Below are 16,006 nucleotides of genomic sequence, written 5' to 3' on the forward strand. Positions count from 1 at the left end.
TGATGATGTTGACTTCTGATCCCAAGTGCTAGCATTACAGCCACGCCTCATTACACATCACGCCTCATTACACATCACGCCTCATTACACATGGTGCTGGGGATTGGACCTAATGCCTCCTCGTGCGTGCTAGACAAGTACTCCACCAACTCAGCCACACCTCCAGCCCGCCTTCACCAGTTTTAATTTGATAGTGAGACTATGGTTCTAGCATGTTGTAATGTAGCCCTTACAATTTAGTTCTTTTGGTTTTGGTGTTTTGGGTTTTGTTTTGTTGTTGTTTTGTTTTGTTTTCTGAGACAGGGTTTCTCTGTGTAACAGCTCTGGCTATTCTGGAACTTGCTCTGTAGACCAGACCAGGTTGGCCTTGAACTCACAGAGATCCACCTACCTCTGCCTCTTGAGTGCTGGGATTAAAGGCATGTGACACCACTGCCTGGCTTACAATATAGTTCTTATTAATGCCAAATAAATCCATTGTATTGGTGGGTGTGATCTGAGGGTTCTGCTTGGGGCTTACTCCCCCAAAACCTGGTGATACTGCTACAGGAAGGGAAGTCTGAAAAGTAGATCAGATGGCTATAGTAAAGACACAGAAGAACTTGCTTCATGTGTAATAGTAGACCTCATTTTTTTTCCTTGTGAGACAGGGCTTTGTAGCCCAGGTTATCCTTGAACTTGTAATCCTCTTCATCAGTGTCCAGATTGCTGAAATTGCAAGCTTATGCTACCATGGCTAGCTAGTCTTCTTTAATGAGGATGAAATGTGAAATCTAGAATATGGAAGTTTATTGTATTAAGAATGGAGTTCAAGAAACAAGGCTAGATATTGAGACTCAAAGAATGAATTACATTGTAATAGTAGAAACCTCCGAATATAAATAATAATGATAACGATAATAACAATTACAGTAACAAGAATCCTTGAAGATATCATTCAGGGCATGCTCTTGTATAACATGCCCAAGGCTCTGTGTTCAATTCCTGGCACTTGAGGCTTCAGCTTAATAGTCACTGCCTTGGAGAAATGTCTTTCATCATTCCTTACTTCCTTATACCTTAGTATTATCCTCCCCACTCAAAGTCAGTCCTGCCTCTTAGGTAATTTTCATTTTGCTTTGTACTTTTACCTCTTTCAGTATTTGTTTTAACCCTAATTCACTTTTATTTATGTAGTTACCTTTTAATGTCTGTCTTCCTCATTACTACAAACTCCATGAAGGTTGGAGCCATGTTTATTTCCTTTACTCCTATGTCCTCACAGCCTAGCATGGTGCCTGGAACTCAGTGAATAAATCTTTATTGACCAGTAGAAACAATTCGAGATAGGCATAATGGTGCATGCCTATAATCCCAACACTCACAATACTAAGGCAGGAGGATCAGGAGTTCAAGGTGCCTGGGTTACATAGTGAGACAATATAAATAAAGCTTTAAAGTGAATTAATTAGTAGATGTACTTTACACATGTGTGACACCAATGTGAAAGAAAAGTAACACTCCAGGCTGTCCTTGAGAGAAGTACAGATCTGCAATGGTAACTGTGTGTTGGGATAATCTTGTACACTGTGAAGATGTGCCTCTGCCAAGGCCCCTTCTGATTGGTTTAATAAAGAGCTGGATAGCCAATAGCTAGGCAGAAGAGGCCAGGACTTCCAGGGAGAGAGAGAGGATCTCTGGGGAAGAATCTGAGAGGCGGTGAATTCGCCAGTGAGACCCAAAGCAAGTTGGATGTACAATATGGAGGAGAGGTAATGAGCCACGTAGCAGAACTTAGACTAATATAAACGGGTTAATTAAGTTATAAGAGCTAGTTGAGAACAAGCCTAAGCTAAGGCCGAGCTTTTATACCTGATAAAAGGTCTCTGTGTCCTTATTCGGGAGCTGGTGGTCTAAAGAAAGTCCAATGACAGTAACTGCCCAAGCAAAGGGGCCTGAAGCGTCGCCCTGGCCAGACTTCTAGATAGCATGAGGCCCGCTCTAACAGCGTCTTCGTAGCAAGCCGTGAAGCACTTGGGGAGGCGCAGTGGTGCTTTGGGATTGTTGGCATACCAGTAGGGATGCAGAAAATGACACTGAAGCTGAGCATGGCTGCTCAAGCCTGTAAGCCTAGCATTCAAAAAGCTGAGGCAGGAGGATCATCCCAAGGCCAGCCTGGGGTGCAGAGCAAGTTCCAGGTCAGTCTTGGCTACATAGCAAGACCTGTCTCAAAAAAACAAAACAAAACAAAAAAAACTAAAAGTAAAAAACTAAAGCAAATAAGCACACAAGGTGCAACAGAATATTTCAGAGTCCCTGCCCATCATCCTAACAGCCACAAGTGGGTTGAATCCGGTACCTTTTTGAACTCTGTCCTTTTTCTGCCAGTGCTTCTCTCTGGTGAACTGTTCGGCTCACATAGTCTCTGCCTTATAAAGATCACGTGATCGTAAGATCACAGTGGTGTCCAGTGAAGAGAGAGGAGCTTCCAGATCTCCTGTAATGATGCTCAGTGTTATCTCCTCTCCATTGTTCAGGAAGTGCTTTCTTGGTTCATCCAGTCACAGAACCACAGACCACCATGGCCGATGTATTCCTGCCAGGGTCAACTGAGGTAAGAACAATAACAGACATATCCTGTGTCTCCTAGCTCTCATGCCTGCATCTCTCTTGGGAAAGAGATTGCTTCAGCTTGCCGTTGTGAATTTGCCTCAGGTGACTGTAGGTTTTCCCCGGTCATGACTGTTCTCTGAAGTTGACAGACTTGATGGGGGAAGGTGGAGAAGATGAACAGGTGACGACAACCTCAGAGAGGGTTTTGCTTTCTCACTTTGACTTGTATAAGTGAGTCCTTATGGAGATGGGGGGCATGGCCTTAAGGCAGAGGATTTATTCCACCCAGTTACTTTGTGGGACTCTTTTTGGTAGTTCAACAACTAACCTCCCTTGCTAGGGCTCCCAGACAAGAGTTAGGACCTTGTCTTGGAATCTCCTACTCATCCCCACAGAGGCAATGCTGTAGGGGTCATCAGGTTCCCGTGGGTTTCCCTCCAGGTCCGTTTCTTCTCTGATGCTCTTCTTTTCTCTGCCTCGTGTCTGGTTGATTTGTTTGCTGTGTGCTTTCCTTTCCTTGTTTTTTCCTACTTATGGTTACAAGTGTTGAGTTGGTTTATTTATTGTGTGAGCATGATGGGGAAGGTGTGTGTGTCAGTGTGTACACGATGGGTGGGGAAGGTGTGTGTGTCAGTGTGTGCACGATGGGGAAGGTGTGTGTGTGTGTCAGTGTGTGCACGATGGGGAAGGTGTGTGTGTGTCAGTGTGTGCATGATGGGAAAGGTGTGTGTGTCAGTGTGTGCATGATGGGAAAGGTGTGTGTGTCAGTGTGTGCATGATGGGAAAGGTGTGTGTGTCAGTGTGTGCATGATGGGAAAGGTGTGTGTGTCAGTGTGTGCACGATGGGGAAGGTGTGTGTGTGTCTTTGTGTGCATGATGGGGAAGGTGTGTGTGTCAGTGTGTGCACGATGGGGAAGGTGTGTGTGTCAGTGTGTGCACGATGGGGAAGGTGTGTGTGTCAGTGTGTGCACGATGGGGAAGGTGTGTGTGTCAGTGTGTGCACGATGGGGAAGGTGTGTGTGTCAGTGTGTGCACGATTGGGAAGGTGTGTCAGTGTGTGCACGATGGGGAAGGTGTGTGTGTCAGTGTGTGCATGATGGGGAAGTTGTGTGTGTGTGTCAGTGTGTACACGATGGGGAAGGTGTGTGTGTCAGTGTGTGCACGATGGGGAAGGTGTGTGTGTGTCAGTGTGTGCACGATGGGGAAGGTGTGTGTGTGTCAGTGTGTGCACGATGGGGAAGGTGTGTGTGTGTCAGTGTGTGTATGATGGGGAAGGTGTGTGTGTCAGTGTGTGCATGATGGGGAAGGTGTGTGTGTCAGTGTGTGCATGATGGGAAAGGTGTGTGTGTCTTTGTGTGCATGATGGGGAAGGTGTGTGTGTCAGTGTGTGCATGATGGGGAAGGTGTGTGTGTCAGTGTGTGCATGATGGGAAAGGTGTGTGTGTCAGTGTGTGCACAATGGGGAAGGTGTGTGTGTGTCAGTGTGTGCATGATGGGAAAGGTGTGTGTGTCAGTGTGTGCATGATGGGGAAGGTGTGTGTGTGTCAGTGTGTGCATGATGGGAAAGGTGTGTGTGTCAGTGTGTGCATGATGGGGAAGGTGTGTGTGTCAGTGTGTGCACGATGGGGAAGGTGTGTGTGTCAGTGTGTGCACGATGGGGAAGGTGTGTGTGTCAGTGTGTGCATGATGGGGAAGGTGTGTGTGTGTCAGTGTGTACACGATGGGGAAGGTGTGTGTGTCAGTGTGTGCATGATGGGGAAGGTGTGTGTGTCAGTGTGTGCATGATGGGGAAGGTGTGTGTGTGTCAGTGTGTGCATGATGGGGAAGGTGTGTGTGTGTCAGTGTGTACACGATGGGGAAGGTGTGTGTGTCAGTGTGTGCATGATGGGGAAGGTGTGTGTGTCAGTGTGTGCATGATGGGGAAGGTGTGTGTGTGTCAGTGTGTGCATGATGGGAAAGGTGTGTGTGTGTCAGTGTGTGCATGATGGGGAAGGTGTGTGTGTGTCAGTGTGTACACGATGGGGAAGGTGTGTGGGTCAGTGTGTGCATGATGGGGAAGGTGTGTGTGTGTCAGTGTGTGCATGATGGGGAAGGTGTGTGTGTGTCAGTGTGTGCATGATGGGGAAGGTGTGTGTGTGTCAGTGTGTGCATGATGGGGAAGGTGTGTGGGTCAGTGTGTGCATGATGGGGAAGGTGTGTGTGTGTCAGTGTGTGCATGATGGGAAAGGTGTGTGTGTGTCAGTGTGTGCATGATGGGGAAGGTGTGTGTGTGTCAGTGTGTACACGATGGGGAAGGTGTGTGTGTCAGTGTGTGCACGATGGGGAAGGTGTGTGTGTGTCAGTGTGTACACGATGGGGAAGGTGTGTGTGTCAGTGTGTGCATGATGGGGAAGGTGTGTGTGTCAGTGTGTGCATGATGGGGAAGGTGTGTGTGTGTCAGTGTGTGCATGATGGGGAAGGTGTGTGTGTCAGTGTGTGCATGATGGGGAAGGTGTGTGTGTCAGTGTGTGCATGATGGGGAAGGTGTGTGTGTGTCAGTGTGTGCACGATGGGGAAGGTGTGTGTGTGTCAGTGTGTACACGATGGGGAAGGTGTGTGGGTCAGTGTGTGCACGATGAGGAAGGTGTGTGTGTCAGTGTGTGCACGATGAGGAAGGTGTGTGTGTCAGTGTGTGCATGAAGGGGAAGGTGTGTGTGTGTCAGTGTGTGCACGATGGGGAAGGTGTGTGTGTCAGTGTGTGCACGAAGGGGAAGGTGTGTGTGTGTGTCAGTGTGTACACAATGGGGAAGGTGTGTATGTCAGTGTGTACACAATGGGGAAGGTGTGTGTGTCAGTGTGTGCACGATGGGGAGGGTGCATGGGTCACAGTGTGCAGGTAGAGATCAGAGACCATCGTGGAGTCAGTTCTCTCCTCTCCCCTCCGTGTGGGTTCTCGGGAGCAAACTCAGGTGTCCAGGCTTCACCATTGTCTTCTGAGACACCTCACCAGCCCAAGCAAGATGTTTGTACAAGTCAGTGAACTACTGTGTCACACTGCAACTTCCAGGACGAGAGTTTTAATATTTTCCCCTTCCCTCACCCCTTTTTTTTCTCTTAAACGTTGATTTATTTGGGGAGGGAGCATGCAGAGGCAGAGGGCAGATGCAAAGGGACAGGAAAATAACTGGGATAAAGGTACATGATGTAAAAGACACATAGAAAGAACCATGGAGGCATCATCTTGTCTTTCACCCACACCAAGTTCCTAGCTATCATGCATATCTAGCCCCTAGCACAGTGGTGTGATGGTGGAAGTTTCTGTCCTGCCAGCAACTCCCAAATACCCAGCAGCCACTTCCCAAATAATTAACTCAGAGGTTTAATGTTACTTACAAATGCTTGGCCTGTAGCTCAGGCTTATTACTAATTAACTCTTACACTTAAATTAACCCATAATTCTTATCTCTGTTTAGCCACGTGGCTTGGTACCTTTGCTCAGTACAGCATTCTCATCCTTGTTTCCTCTGTGCCTAGCTAGCGACTCCTGACTCCACCCTTCCTCTTCCCAGCATTCTTAGTTTGGTTGCCCCACCTACACTTCCTGCCTGGCTACTGGCCAATCAACATTTTATTAAACCAACTTGAGTGACAAATCTTTACAGAATACAAGAGAATTATTCCACAGCAGTAGTGGGTTGTTAAGTAATTAACTTTTGAATGTACAGATGGACAAGGAATGGTCTTTAGTCTATCAATCATACCCCTTTGGTAACTTCTTCTTCTTCCTCCTCTCTCTCTTCTTTTTGAAATGGGGTCTCATGTATCTCAGGCTATCTTTGAAATTTAAGATGAACTTGAACTTCTGATCCTCCGCCTAGGGTTACAAGCATGTACCACCATGCCCAAGTACTACCATGCCCAAGTGCCACCATGCCCAAGTGCCACCATGCCCAAGTGCCACTATGCCCAATTTATCCTATGCTGAGGATTGAACACTGGGCTTTGTGCATGCTTTGGGATTTTCTCTTTTCTTCTTCTTCTTCTTCTTCTTCTTCTTCTTCTTCTTCTTCTTCTTCTTCTTCTTCTTCTTCTTCTCCTCCTCCTCCTCCTCCTCCTCCTCCTCCTCCTCCTCCTCCCCCCCCCTCCTCCTCCTCCTCCTCCTCCTCCTCCTCCTTCTTCTTCTCCTTTTGAGACAGGGTTTCTCTGTGTAGCCTTGGCTGTTCTGGAACCCACTTTGTAGACCAGGCTGGCTTCAAACTCACAGAGATCTGCCTGCCTCTGCCTCCTGAGTCCTGGGATCAAAGGCGGGAGCCACCACTGCCCAGCTTGGATTTTCTTAAAAGAATATGTGGGATCTGGTAATGCAAGCCCATCATTCCAGCAGGAAGATTATAAGGCCTAGCTGGGCTACATAGTGAGTTCAAAACCAGTCTGGGTAACTTAGTAAAACCCTGTGTCCAATAAAAAGTAAAGAGAGCAGGAGATACACTTCAGTGGTAAATCCCTTAGGATGCCTGAGACCTTAGGTTCAATCCCAAGTAGCACATGTGCATGTGAATTACACACACACACACACACACACGGGTTTGGGGGGTATTCTTTCTAACTTCTCCCACAAATTTTAATTATATGTATTGAACTTTCTTTTTATTCCTTCCTTCCTTCCTGGGATTGCAAGACAGCTTTATTATAGGGCAAAAGGAAATCGTCACTGGGTAAGTGTAGGCTTCTCAGGAGAGAGATTGCTCATACTCTCTTTTCAATAGAGTCTGCTACTTTTTAGGTCTGGTATGACTCTAAGACATTTGCACAGTGGAAAGGAGGGTGTACTGTGAAGATTCCAGTAACCTTGGATACTGTAAGTTATTTTCAGAGTATTATTTTTACCTATTTAGCTGCATTGGTCTGTTCAGAATACAGCCTGGGTGGTAGACAACAGAAATTTATCTGCCCATAGTTCTAAAGGTATAAGACCTATACCAAAGTGCCAGCTGACTCAGGTCCTCCTGGCACGCGGGGGTGATGGGATGGGGAGAGGAAGGGGACAGTGTTCTTGTAAATGGGGCTGGGGAGTTGGCTCAGTGGTTACGAGTGCTGTTGCTCTTGCAGAGGACCTGAGTTTGCTTCCCAACACCCATATGGTGGCCACAACCACCTGCAGGTGATCCAACACCTCCTATCTCGCCCCCACAGGCACCAGGCACACGTGCGGTGCACATACATACATACAGGCAAAACACTTACACAGTTAAAATAAAATAAAAAATAAGAAAGTGTTCTTGTGAGGATACTGTTCCTATCATATCAGGACTTATCCTTATGACCCTGTCTCCAGATATAGTCACTTCAGTGTGTGGGGCTTCAGCATATGAATGGGAGGCACAAGCATCCTGTTTATGGTGTATTTCTGTAAAAAGTGAACCAAGGCTGTTAGCGTTTGACATAACAACACGTACATGTACATACAGCCTTGGGCTGTGCTTGGGAGAGGATTTGGGAAGCAATGGGGAGTGACTGCTGAAGGGTATAATTTTCTTTTAGAGGAGTTGATAGGATTTTAAAATTGACTTTGGCTACGGTTACATGACTCAGTATATTGAAGTGGTTTGTGTATATTTTGAAGCATATGAATTATACCAATAAGCTGTTAAGATATGTAAAGAGTTTAAAAATATATATATACTCTGACTCATGGCGTGGAATCTCGAGGATGAACAACTCTTTGCTGTATATCTACTCGGTGTCTAAGAACAGTACACTGAGAACAGAAACAGTGGGCTCTGGGATGCCAAATCCAATGTCAAAAAGTGAGAGGAGCGACTCTGGGCCTCCGGACGAGAGGACGCGTCAGTTACGAGATTCTACTCAAAGCGGCCAGCCCGCCGAATCACGAGCATGACCACCAGCCCTGTAGAATGAAGATTAATAGAATGGTGGTGTTATTTTTCCAAATTGCCATCCAAGGTTTCTTATAAAGAAAGTGGTTCCAGACATCAACTTTCAGATCTAGAGAAGACCTTAGTAACCTTCTAGCCTAATTCCTTTGTCTTAGTCACTGTTCTGTTGCTGTGAAGGGACACCATGACCAAGGTAACTCTTATAAAAGGATCTATTTAGTTGGAGGCTTGCATACAGTTTCAGAGGCTAAGTCCATCATCATCATGGCAGGGAGCATGGCAGGTGGCAGGCAGGCAGGCATGGTGCTGGAGAAGGAGCTGAGAACTACATCCTGGTCTGCAAGCAGAGAGAGGCACTGGGCCTAATGAGGGCTTTGAAACTCCAAAGCCCACCCCTAGGGACACACTTCCTCTAAAACAGCACGCCCCAGTCCTTCTAATTCTTTGAAATAGTGCCACTCCCTGGTGACCAGACATTCGAATATATGAGCCTATGTGGGCCATTCCTATTCAAAGCACCATGCCCTTCATTTGCACATGAAGAAACTGGTAGAAGTGAATTTTTTTTGTCCAGAATCACTACTGGGTTGTGGCAGAGCTAAGACAAGTCCCTCCCACTCCCTGGAAGTTTTCTGAACTCTGAGTCTGCAGCCCATCCCACTGTAACTTTGTTCTTTGGGGTTGTTTGGTTGGTTGTTTAAAGAAGGAAGGAATAAAAAGAAAACAAGAAGAAAGCTGGCTTTCCTTCTTGCTGCTTGTGAATTAAGTTGGGGGGAGCACATCTTGACTACGCTCTCCAAATCACACGTTCTTGTCCTCTCCTCTTTGCTGACACTTTACTCAGAGAAAAGCACAGGCACTCCTGTGATCTGGGTGACTCCTTACCAGCAGCAAGAAGCCTACCAGGCTGTCCTGCAGAGAGCCATGGCAAAGGGCTGATGGGTGCAGGCCACGCCCACACCCCTGCCGTCAGCATCACCTCATGTTCTGTGATGGTTCCTGGAGCAGAAGCAGCTTCCGCGCCTCAGAACTGAGGCGGTCTCCTGCTGACCCAGACAAGCAGGAAAAGAAAAGTGTGCAGACGTGGTGAGAAAGGGCATAAGTCACCTCCTCAGACACAGGACACTTTGTGTACACTAGTGCTATTGGGCCCACCTACATAAACGGAAAAATCCACTCTCTAGCATGGCTCTAGAATAACATGCTTGTTATTTTATTGACAAGGATGTTAAAGATCTAAAATAGAAATCCTTTCTGATCAAGTTGAAAAACGAGTTATTATTATTTTTTTATTCCTCTGGGCCTCTAATAGGATGAGCAGAATAAAATTCATCATTTAAATGAAAAAGAGGCAAGTTCGTTTTTGTCACCTTGACATACACTAGAGTCACCTGGGAAGAGGGAGCCTCAGTTGAGGAATTGCCTCTGTCAGACTGGCCTGTAGCAAGTCTGTGTGGCCTTTCCTGGATTGTTGATTGATGCTGGAGGGTCCAGCTCACTGTGGGTGGTACCACCCCAGGGCAGTGGTCCTGGGAGGTATAAGGAAGGCAGCTGAACACACTCCGGAAGGAAACCATTAGCAGTGTTTCTTCGTGATCTCTGCTTCAGTTCCTGTCTCCGGGTTCCTGTCTTGACTTCCCTTGACCAGGGACTATAAGCCGGGAGATGATATAAACTCCTTCCTCCCCACCCCCAGTTTGCTTCCAGTCAGTGTTTCATCACAGCAACAGAACCCAAGCTAAGACAGACAAGTGTAGTTAATAAATTGGGGGATGGTAGATAGTTGCCCCAATAATTTAAAATATGATGACTTGGGGCCAGTGAGCTAGCTCAGGGCCTGTCATGCAAGCCTGACAACCTCAGTTCAATTCTCAGGACCACATGAATACACGTGTAAAGAGAGAACTGACTTCACAAAGTTGTCTGCTGACCTTCACACACATGCTATGACATGGATGTGTCATACACACATACACACAAAGCAGTAGTAACAAATAATAAATACATAATCATTTTAATGGACCATTAAAGTTTTCTTTTAATTCCACAGTCCCCATGCTTGCCATTTCCCTGCCCACAAATATTCTTTGCTCCAGTCTATATCTATAAAGAGTTTGGATCTCATACGGTGAAATATTTAAAAATTCTACTTGGAAAGTTTCTTGTATGAGTATGTCGCCCCTGAGAGTGCTGCTCTGTTGCAGATACCAGTGTTTCAACGAGGCGGAAGTGTGGTGCCAATAAAGACAAGTGTGGGAAAGTCCACAGGCTGGATGACTGACTCCCCATATGGACTCCGGGTTGCTCTCAGCACTCAGGTATTTGGAAAGCCCGGTTACCTCTCCCCCTTCTATTCCATCTCTTGGCCTTTTGAGGGTATGAAAAAGTAATGAATCTCGTACGAAACAGTGCCCCTGGTGTTTATCTCAAAATCAAGGGCTGAATCATTTCTGAATCTCTGTGAAGTCTGCCCTTCCTGGCATTTTTCTTAGGAACGCTGAGATCCAGGAATATGCAAATGTGTTTCTTGGGCATGTAACGTCTATCTCTCAGGTTGGCGTTGCTACTGGAATAACATTTATTATGCAGCCTGCCCCTGAAGATTAGTTCTGAAACTCAGTCTCCTACAGAAGAGGGCCATAAAACAATGTGTCTTAACTATTTTGGGTATACCTAACCCATTCAGTGTCTTCTGTTCTCATCAAGTAGCTGAAATCACTAACATCTCCTTGAGTATGGCTTGGGAGTGTCGAGAGTGTCTTCTGAGCCAAGTGGAGCCTGTGTTATACACATCTCTTATCCATTTACCCTAATACCTTACAGAACCAAATCCATATTCTTGTTATGTTTATGTTTATATTAATATTGTAAAATAGGTCAATTACAGCTTTCTTTTCCATGCATTATTGAAGCTTGTCTTCTTCAGCCAAACTGTGGTCTAGGGTCCATGTGGGGTCCCAGAATGAATGCAATCAGCTGGAGACCCATCCTGCAGCAAACACTGTTGATACGTAACCTGCCATGAGGACTGTAGTGTTTAGGCTTCCTCCCCACTTTGAGTAGGAAGGGCCTCTAAAGACAGTTGATTTCACCCATTATACAGTGATATTTTCCAGCTTCAGTTCTGTGAACTTTCTTGTCACGTTCTAGGATAGTATTTTCACGGAAGCCATTACTGATCATACTTCACATTTAAATTTCCTTCAGCAAAGTCTAGCCCTTGGTGCTCCTCTGTGTAACCTCGCTGTCCACGTTATTTTATTACCTGCTCAGGAGTGACTGGATAGTGAGTGTGTAAGGAACTTGTGTGCAATTGGGCAGCTTGGATACTTACCTTTTCAGACTTGTCACTGATTTTCAGAAGTTACTCTTTCCTTTCAGAAGATGACTTTTTTTTTTTTTTCTCTATAAAACTTGCCGTTAGCCGATCCTCTGTGATTCGCTCTGCAGGCTTCTGCTGAGGGGGAGCTGTATCTGGATGATGGCCATTCTTTCCAGTACCTCCACCAGGACCAGTTCTCACGCCGCAGCTTTTCCTTCTGTTCCGGCGTCCTGACCAACAGGTGAGGCAGCGAGGTACAAGGCCGCGACTCTCCTTCCATTATGCTACCCTCCTGGCATCTTCAACTAAGTGGATAGCTCAAGTTTTCAATTGCCGTTTAGCGGTTTGAGAGCTGGCCTGTGGGTTAAAGAGCCTTGGTTGCTCTTGAAGAAGACCCAAGTTCACTCCCCAACATCAACATGGTCTGTAACTCCAGCTGCAGGGGATCTGACCTCCCCCCTTCTGACCTGTAAGGGCATGTAGCCAAAACATTCATGTTCGTAAAATAGAGATTACTAATAAAAAGTCTTGAAGCTATTATTTAGATAAATGAGTGGTGAAGGCCATTTGTGTTTTCAGTTGCTGACCCTGAAAGCTCCTTATTTCTTGTCCTTATCTTCTTTTCCCCAGCTGCTACAAAAAAAAAAATACTTAGCTTAAGTACTCACTAATACCATCCTTCTTCCATGCACCAATTAATTAAATACCTGCTTTCCTTCGGTCTGATTATAATGTCCAAGCTATGCTGTGTCTTTCGTGTCCTTCAAACAATTTAGGGAGATTGATGTGGTCCCTGACTCCCTAGTCCCTGGTGCATACAGCTGTCTGTTTTCATCTCTTTGTCCCACTGAATATGGCTCCTGTATGGACCATGAATCCATAGAGACAGACAGGAAGAACTCAAAAGGATAGGGATGTTGACCCAGTGACCAAATAAAAACCCCATGTCTCTCCTTTTCCTAATACCATCTGTATGTGTACCAGGTGTGCTGATGGGAAGGGTCATTATCCCAGCAAGTGCATAGTGGAGCAGATCTTGGTCTTAGGCCTTAGGGAGAAGCCATCTTCTGTGACTACCCACTCATCTGGTAAGCAAACAGTTCATTCTCACTTCAGCATTTGTCCTGTAAACACAGAAGTATCTGCTGTGAAGAGATTGTTTGTTCCCAGACTGTCAAACAATGCTCGGCTAAGGCAATCCCTGCCCTTCTGGGTTGGTTCTCTAGTCTCTAGAGTGAGCAGGGCTAACCTGCTTCTCTCCATGAATTGGTCTTTCTGCCCACAGTTAACATAAGAGACATTATTGAAGGCCTGTAATAGTATTCTAGGTGTTTCTTAATTTGTAATAGGGTACAGGCATCTTCAGCTCTGGAGATTCTTAGTGTTTTAAAGAACTAACGTGAGGGATGGTGTAGAATTGTGCCCTCCCTCACCTCCTGCATGTCTTGGACAGATCACTCTGTTCCTTATAGTTTCTTTCCAACCGGGAGCATACTCCAAACAATTAGACTTTTCACGTTTTAAAACATTCACAGGAAGTCATGAATAAAAGTGCTACCTGGTTCTCCTACCTGAGGTGTAACATTGTTTGAGAGCACCAGACAACGAATCAGATTTGGAGGGGAAAAAGGGTTTTTTTCTCCTGGTTTCTCACAGTGTCTTTTTATTGTTTTGCTATTTAGATGGTAAAGTTCAGCCTGCAGCTTTTACATACTACGACAAAACATCCGCCCTGAGTCTGGAGAGGCTTTCCCTGAGTGTTGTTGATGACTGGGAGGTCCATATCAGATGATGAGCCGGTGCCCTGGTGATGAGAGTGGAAGCCTCCTGACCACCCACCCTTCTGTGAGATCTGGGCTGCCATCTAATTTCTTCCCTGGAAAAACTGATATTGTGCTTCTCTCTGGTGTGCGATGACCAGTAGATTTCAGATTTGAAGATTTCAGGCGCAGTGGTCCACTCCTGTAATCACGGCACTCAGGAAGCTAAGGCAGAAGGATCGTGAATTCAAGACCAGCTTAAGCTCTATCACAAGACCTTGTCTCAAAGAGTCAAAAAGAAGATTTCAAATTTCACATCTGAAGATGTATTGCTGACACACTGTACACACATTGCTCTTCCCACAGATCCACAAAGCCCTGAGCCATTGATAGAGCTCAGTGAGCAGCCTGACCTGGAGCCACTCAGGAGCCCATTTGCGGGGCTTGCCCAAACCAACCTCCAGATAGATGGCAGTGCCCGGTACTCTCAGGGTGCCTTCCCCGACAGCAGCACAGGCCCAATGGTGCCCTCTCCTGCAGACACTGCATGGGCCGGGCTTCCGAAAGCTCTCCCTAGAGAGTGAGTCAGGAGTGCAAGGGTGGGTTCGTGTCCCTTTCTTAGACTCCAAAGTACCAAGTCAATCTTCAAATCAGATTTACTCCTTTTAATTATATTTTACTAAGTACTCTCTACTAACCAAAGAATATTTATAACTCGAATAAGCTATAATTAGTAATAATGAAATAAATATCCATGTCCCACAGGTGAACTTCAAAAATAGAGCACAGGCTTGGGACTGTAATAACACAAGTAAGAGGCCCTTGTCTCAGACACAATCAATAATCAAAATAAGTAATATTTAATACACGGTCTTTAAAAATCAAAATGAATACAAAAAAGCTCCAGGCTAAGCAAAAGATTTTAAATAAAGAGCTCAGTGTCACTGGCTTCCTTTAGCACTGGATTCCCATACGGCTTGGCGCGGGCTTGAATATTGCAACCCAGCCCTTGCATCAGAGCCTCTGGCTCTGGGGACCCCAAGACTCCCTGCTGTCTGCTTCAGCAGCTATTGGGGGGCCCTCAGTTCCTCAGCAGATGGGCCTCACTACATTTCTTCCACTTAGCTACCTGCCTCCCTTTCCTTAACCTCAGTGTCCTCCCTTGACTCCACCAACACAATCTTACCACCCTCCAGACCCAATCCAAATCCTACTTTTCCATGAAGACTTTTAACCTGTCACCCCAACCCCCCCCCCAGTGCCCACTGGCAGCAATTTTGCCCTTCTCTGAAATGCTGCCCCACAAATAGTTGTGCCCTGCTTTGCATCCGCAGGGATGTGCCTTAGTCCTATAAGTAGGACTGTATATTTCCCTACTGGAGTGTATGTTCCTTAAGATCATGTTTCTCTCAAATCTCATATATTTCAAACTGTGGTACTTTGAATGAAAAATGCCCCCCATAGGCCCATATGTTTGAACACCTGGTCCCCCATTGGTGGCACTGTTTGGGGAGGGTGTGGAACTTTGAGGAGGTACATCCTTACTAGAAGAAGTGTGTCACAGAGGGTGGGCTTTGATCAGCTATAGCCTCATTCCAGTTCCTGTTTGTTTGCTCTGCTTCCTGTGTGCTGTTGAGATGTGAGCTTTCTCTCAGCCACCTGCTCCAGCATCTGCTGCCAATGCCTCCTTTGCTATTATGGACTCTCCCTATGGAATGTAAGCCAAAATAAATTCTTCTGTAAGTTGCTTTTGGTCATGGTGTTTTATCACAGCTTTCCTCTTCATTTGCTTCCTGGTCATGAGGTAGATGTTTTTGCTTTGCCACAAGTTTCTCCAATGGGCCTTTTTACAGGCCCAAAGCTGTAGACAAATTTCTAAACAGTCTTATTAAATAAGAAACACAGAGCCGAATACAGGGGTGAAAGCTGTAGAGATCAGAGTGATAGCCACCAACTAACCTTAGCTCACCACTCCACCATAGCTTCCCAAGAGAACCAAACAAGCTTCTTCCTGTCTAACCTGCACCTTTCTTGCCTTGCTCATTGACTTTAAGCCCAGCCATCACTTCTCCTCACTGCCTGTCTATACAGACCTCCAGGTCTCTATGGTTGGTACTGGGATTAAAGGCATGTGTCACCACACTTGGCTATGTCCTTGAACACACAAGGACTCTGCCTGCCATGTGATTGGATTAAGGGCATGTGCTGCCACTGCCTGACTTTTGTTTACAGCTGGCTATGACCTCTGATCTCTAGGCAAACTTTATTTATTAACATACAAATAAAATATCACCACACAAAACAATGGAGCTAATTGATATGGGCACGAACCTCTAAAACTGTGAGCCAAAATAAACGTTTTTGTCCATATAAGTTAATCATCTCATTTATTTTGTTGTAGAGATGGACAGTCAATTGATACCATGAATGAATAGCCATTCAATCCAACCTAACCC

The 16,006-nt window shown here is 45.8% G+C and overlaps 1 protein-coding gene across 1 annotated transcript in view; it reads left to right on the plus strand.

Annotated features, from left to right (window-relative positions):
• The window catches only part of Ganc (glucosidase alpha, neutral C), a 58,324-nt gene extending 43,028 nt beyond the window's left edge, over positions 1-15,296 (plus strand). Inside the window, exons 19-24 of the mRNA XM_042275993.2 lie at positions 2,517-2,593; positions 7,355-7,429; positions 10,673-10,786; positions 11,919-12,031; positions 12,775-12,878; positions 13,473-15,296. Of these exons, the coding sequence (XP_042131927.2) occupies positions 2,517-2,593; positions 7,355-7,429; positions 10,673-10,786; positions 11,919-12,031; positions 12,775-12,878; positions 13,473-13,582 (593 nt within the window). The 3' untranslated portion in view covers positions 13,583-15,296. The remainder of the gene's footprint in view (positions 1-2,516; positions 2,594-7,354; positions 7,430-10,672; positions 10,787-11,918; positions 12,032-12,774; positions 12,879-13,472) is intronic.
• The last annotated feature ends 710 nt before the right edge of the window (positions 15,297-16,006 follow it).

The sequence above is a fragment of the Peromyscus maniculatus genome, chromosome 4 (assembly GCF_049852395.1).
Source record: "Peromyscus maniculatus bairdii isolate BWxNUB_F1_BW_parent chromosome 4, HU_Pman_BW_mat_3.1, whole genome shotgun sequence".
In the NCBI taxonomy this organism is placed as follows: domain Eukaryota; kingdom Metazoa; phylum Chordata; class Mammalia; order Rodentia; family Cricetidae; genus Peromyscus; species Peromyscus maniculatus.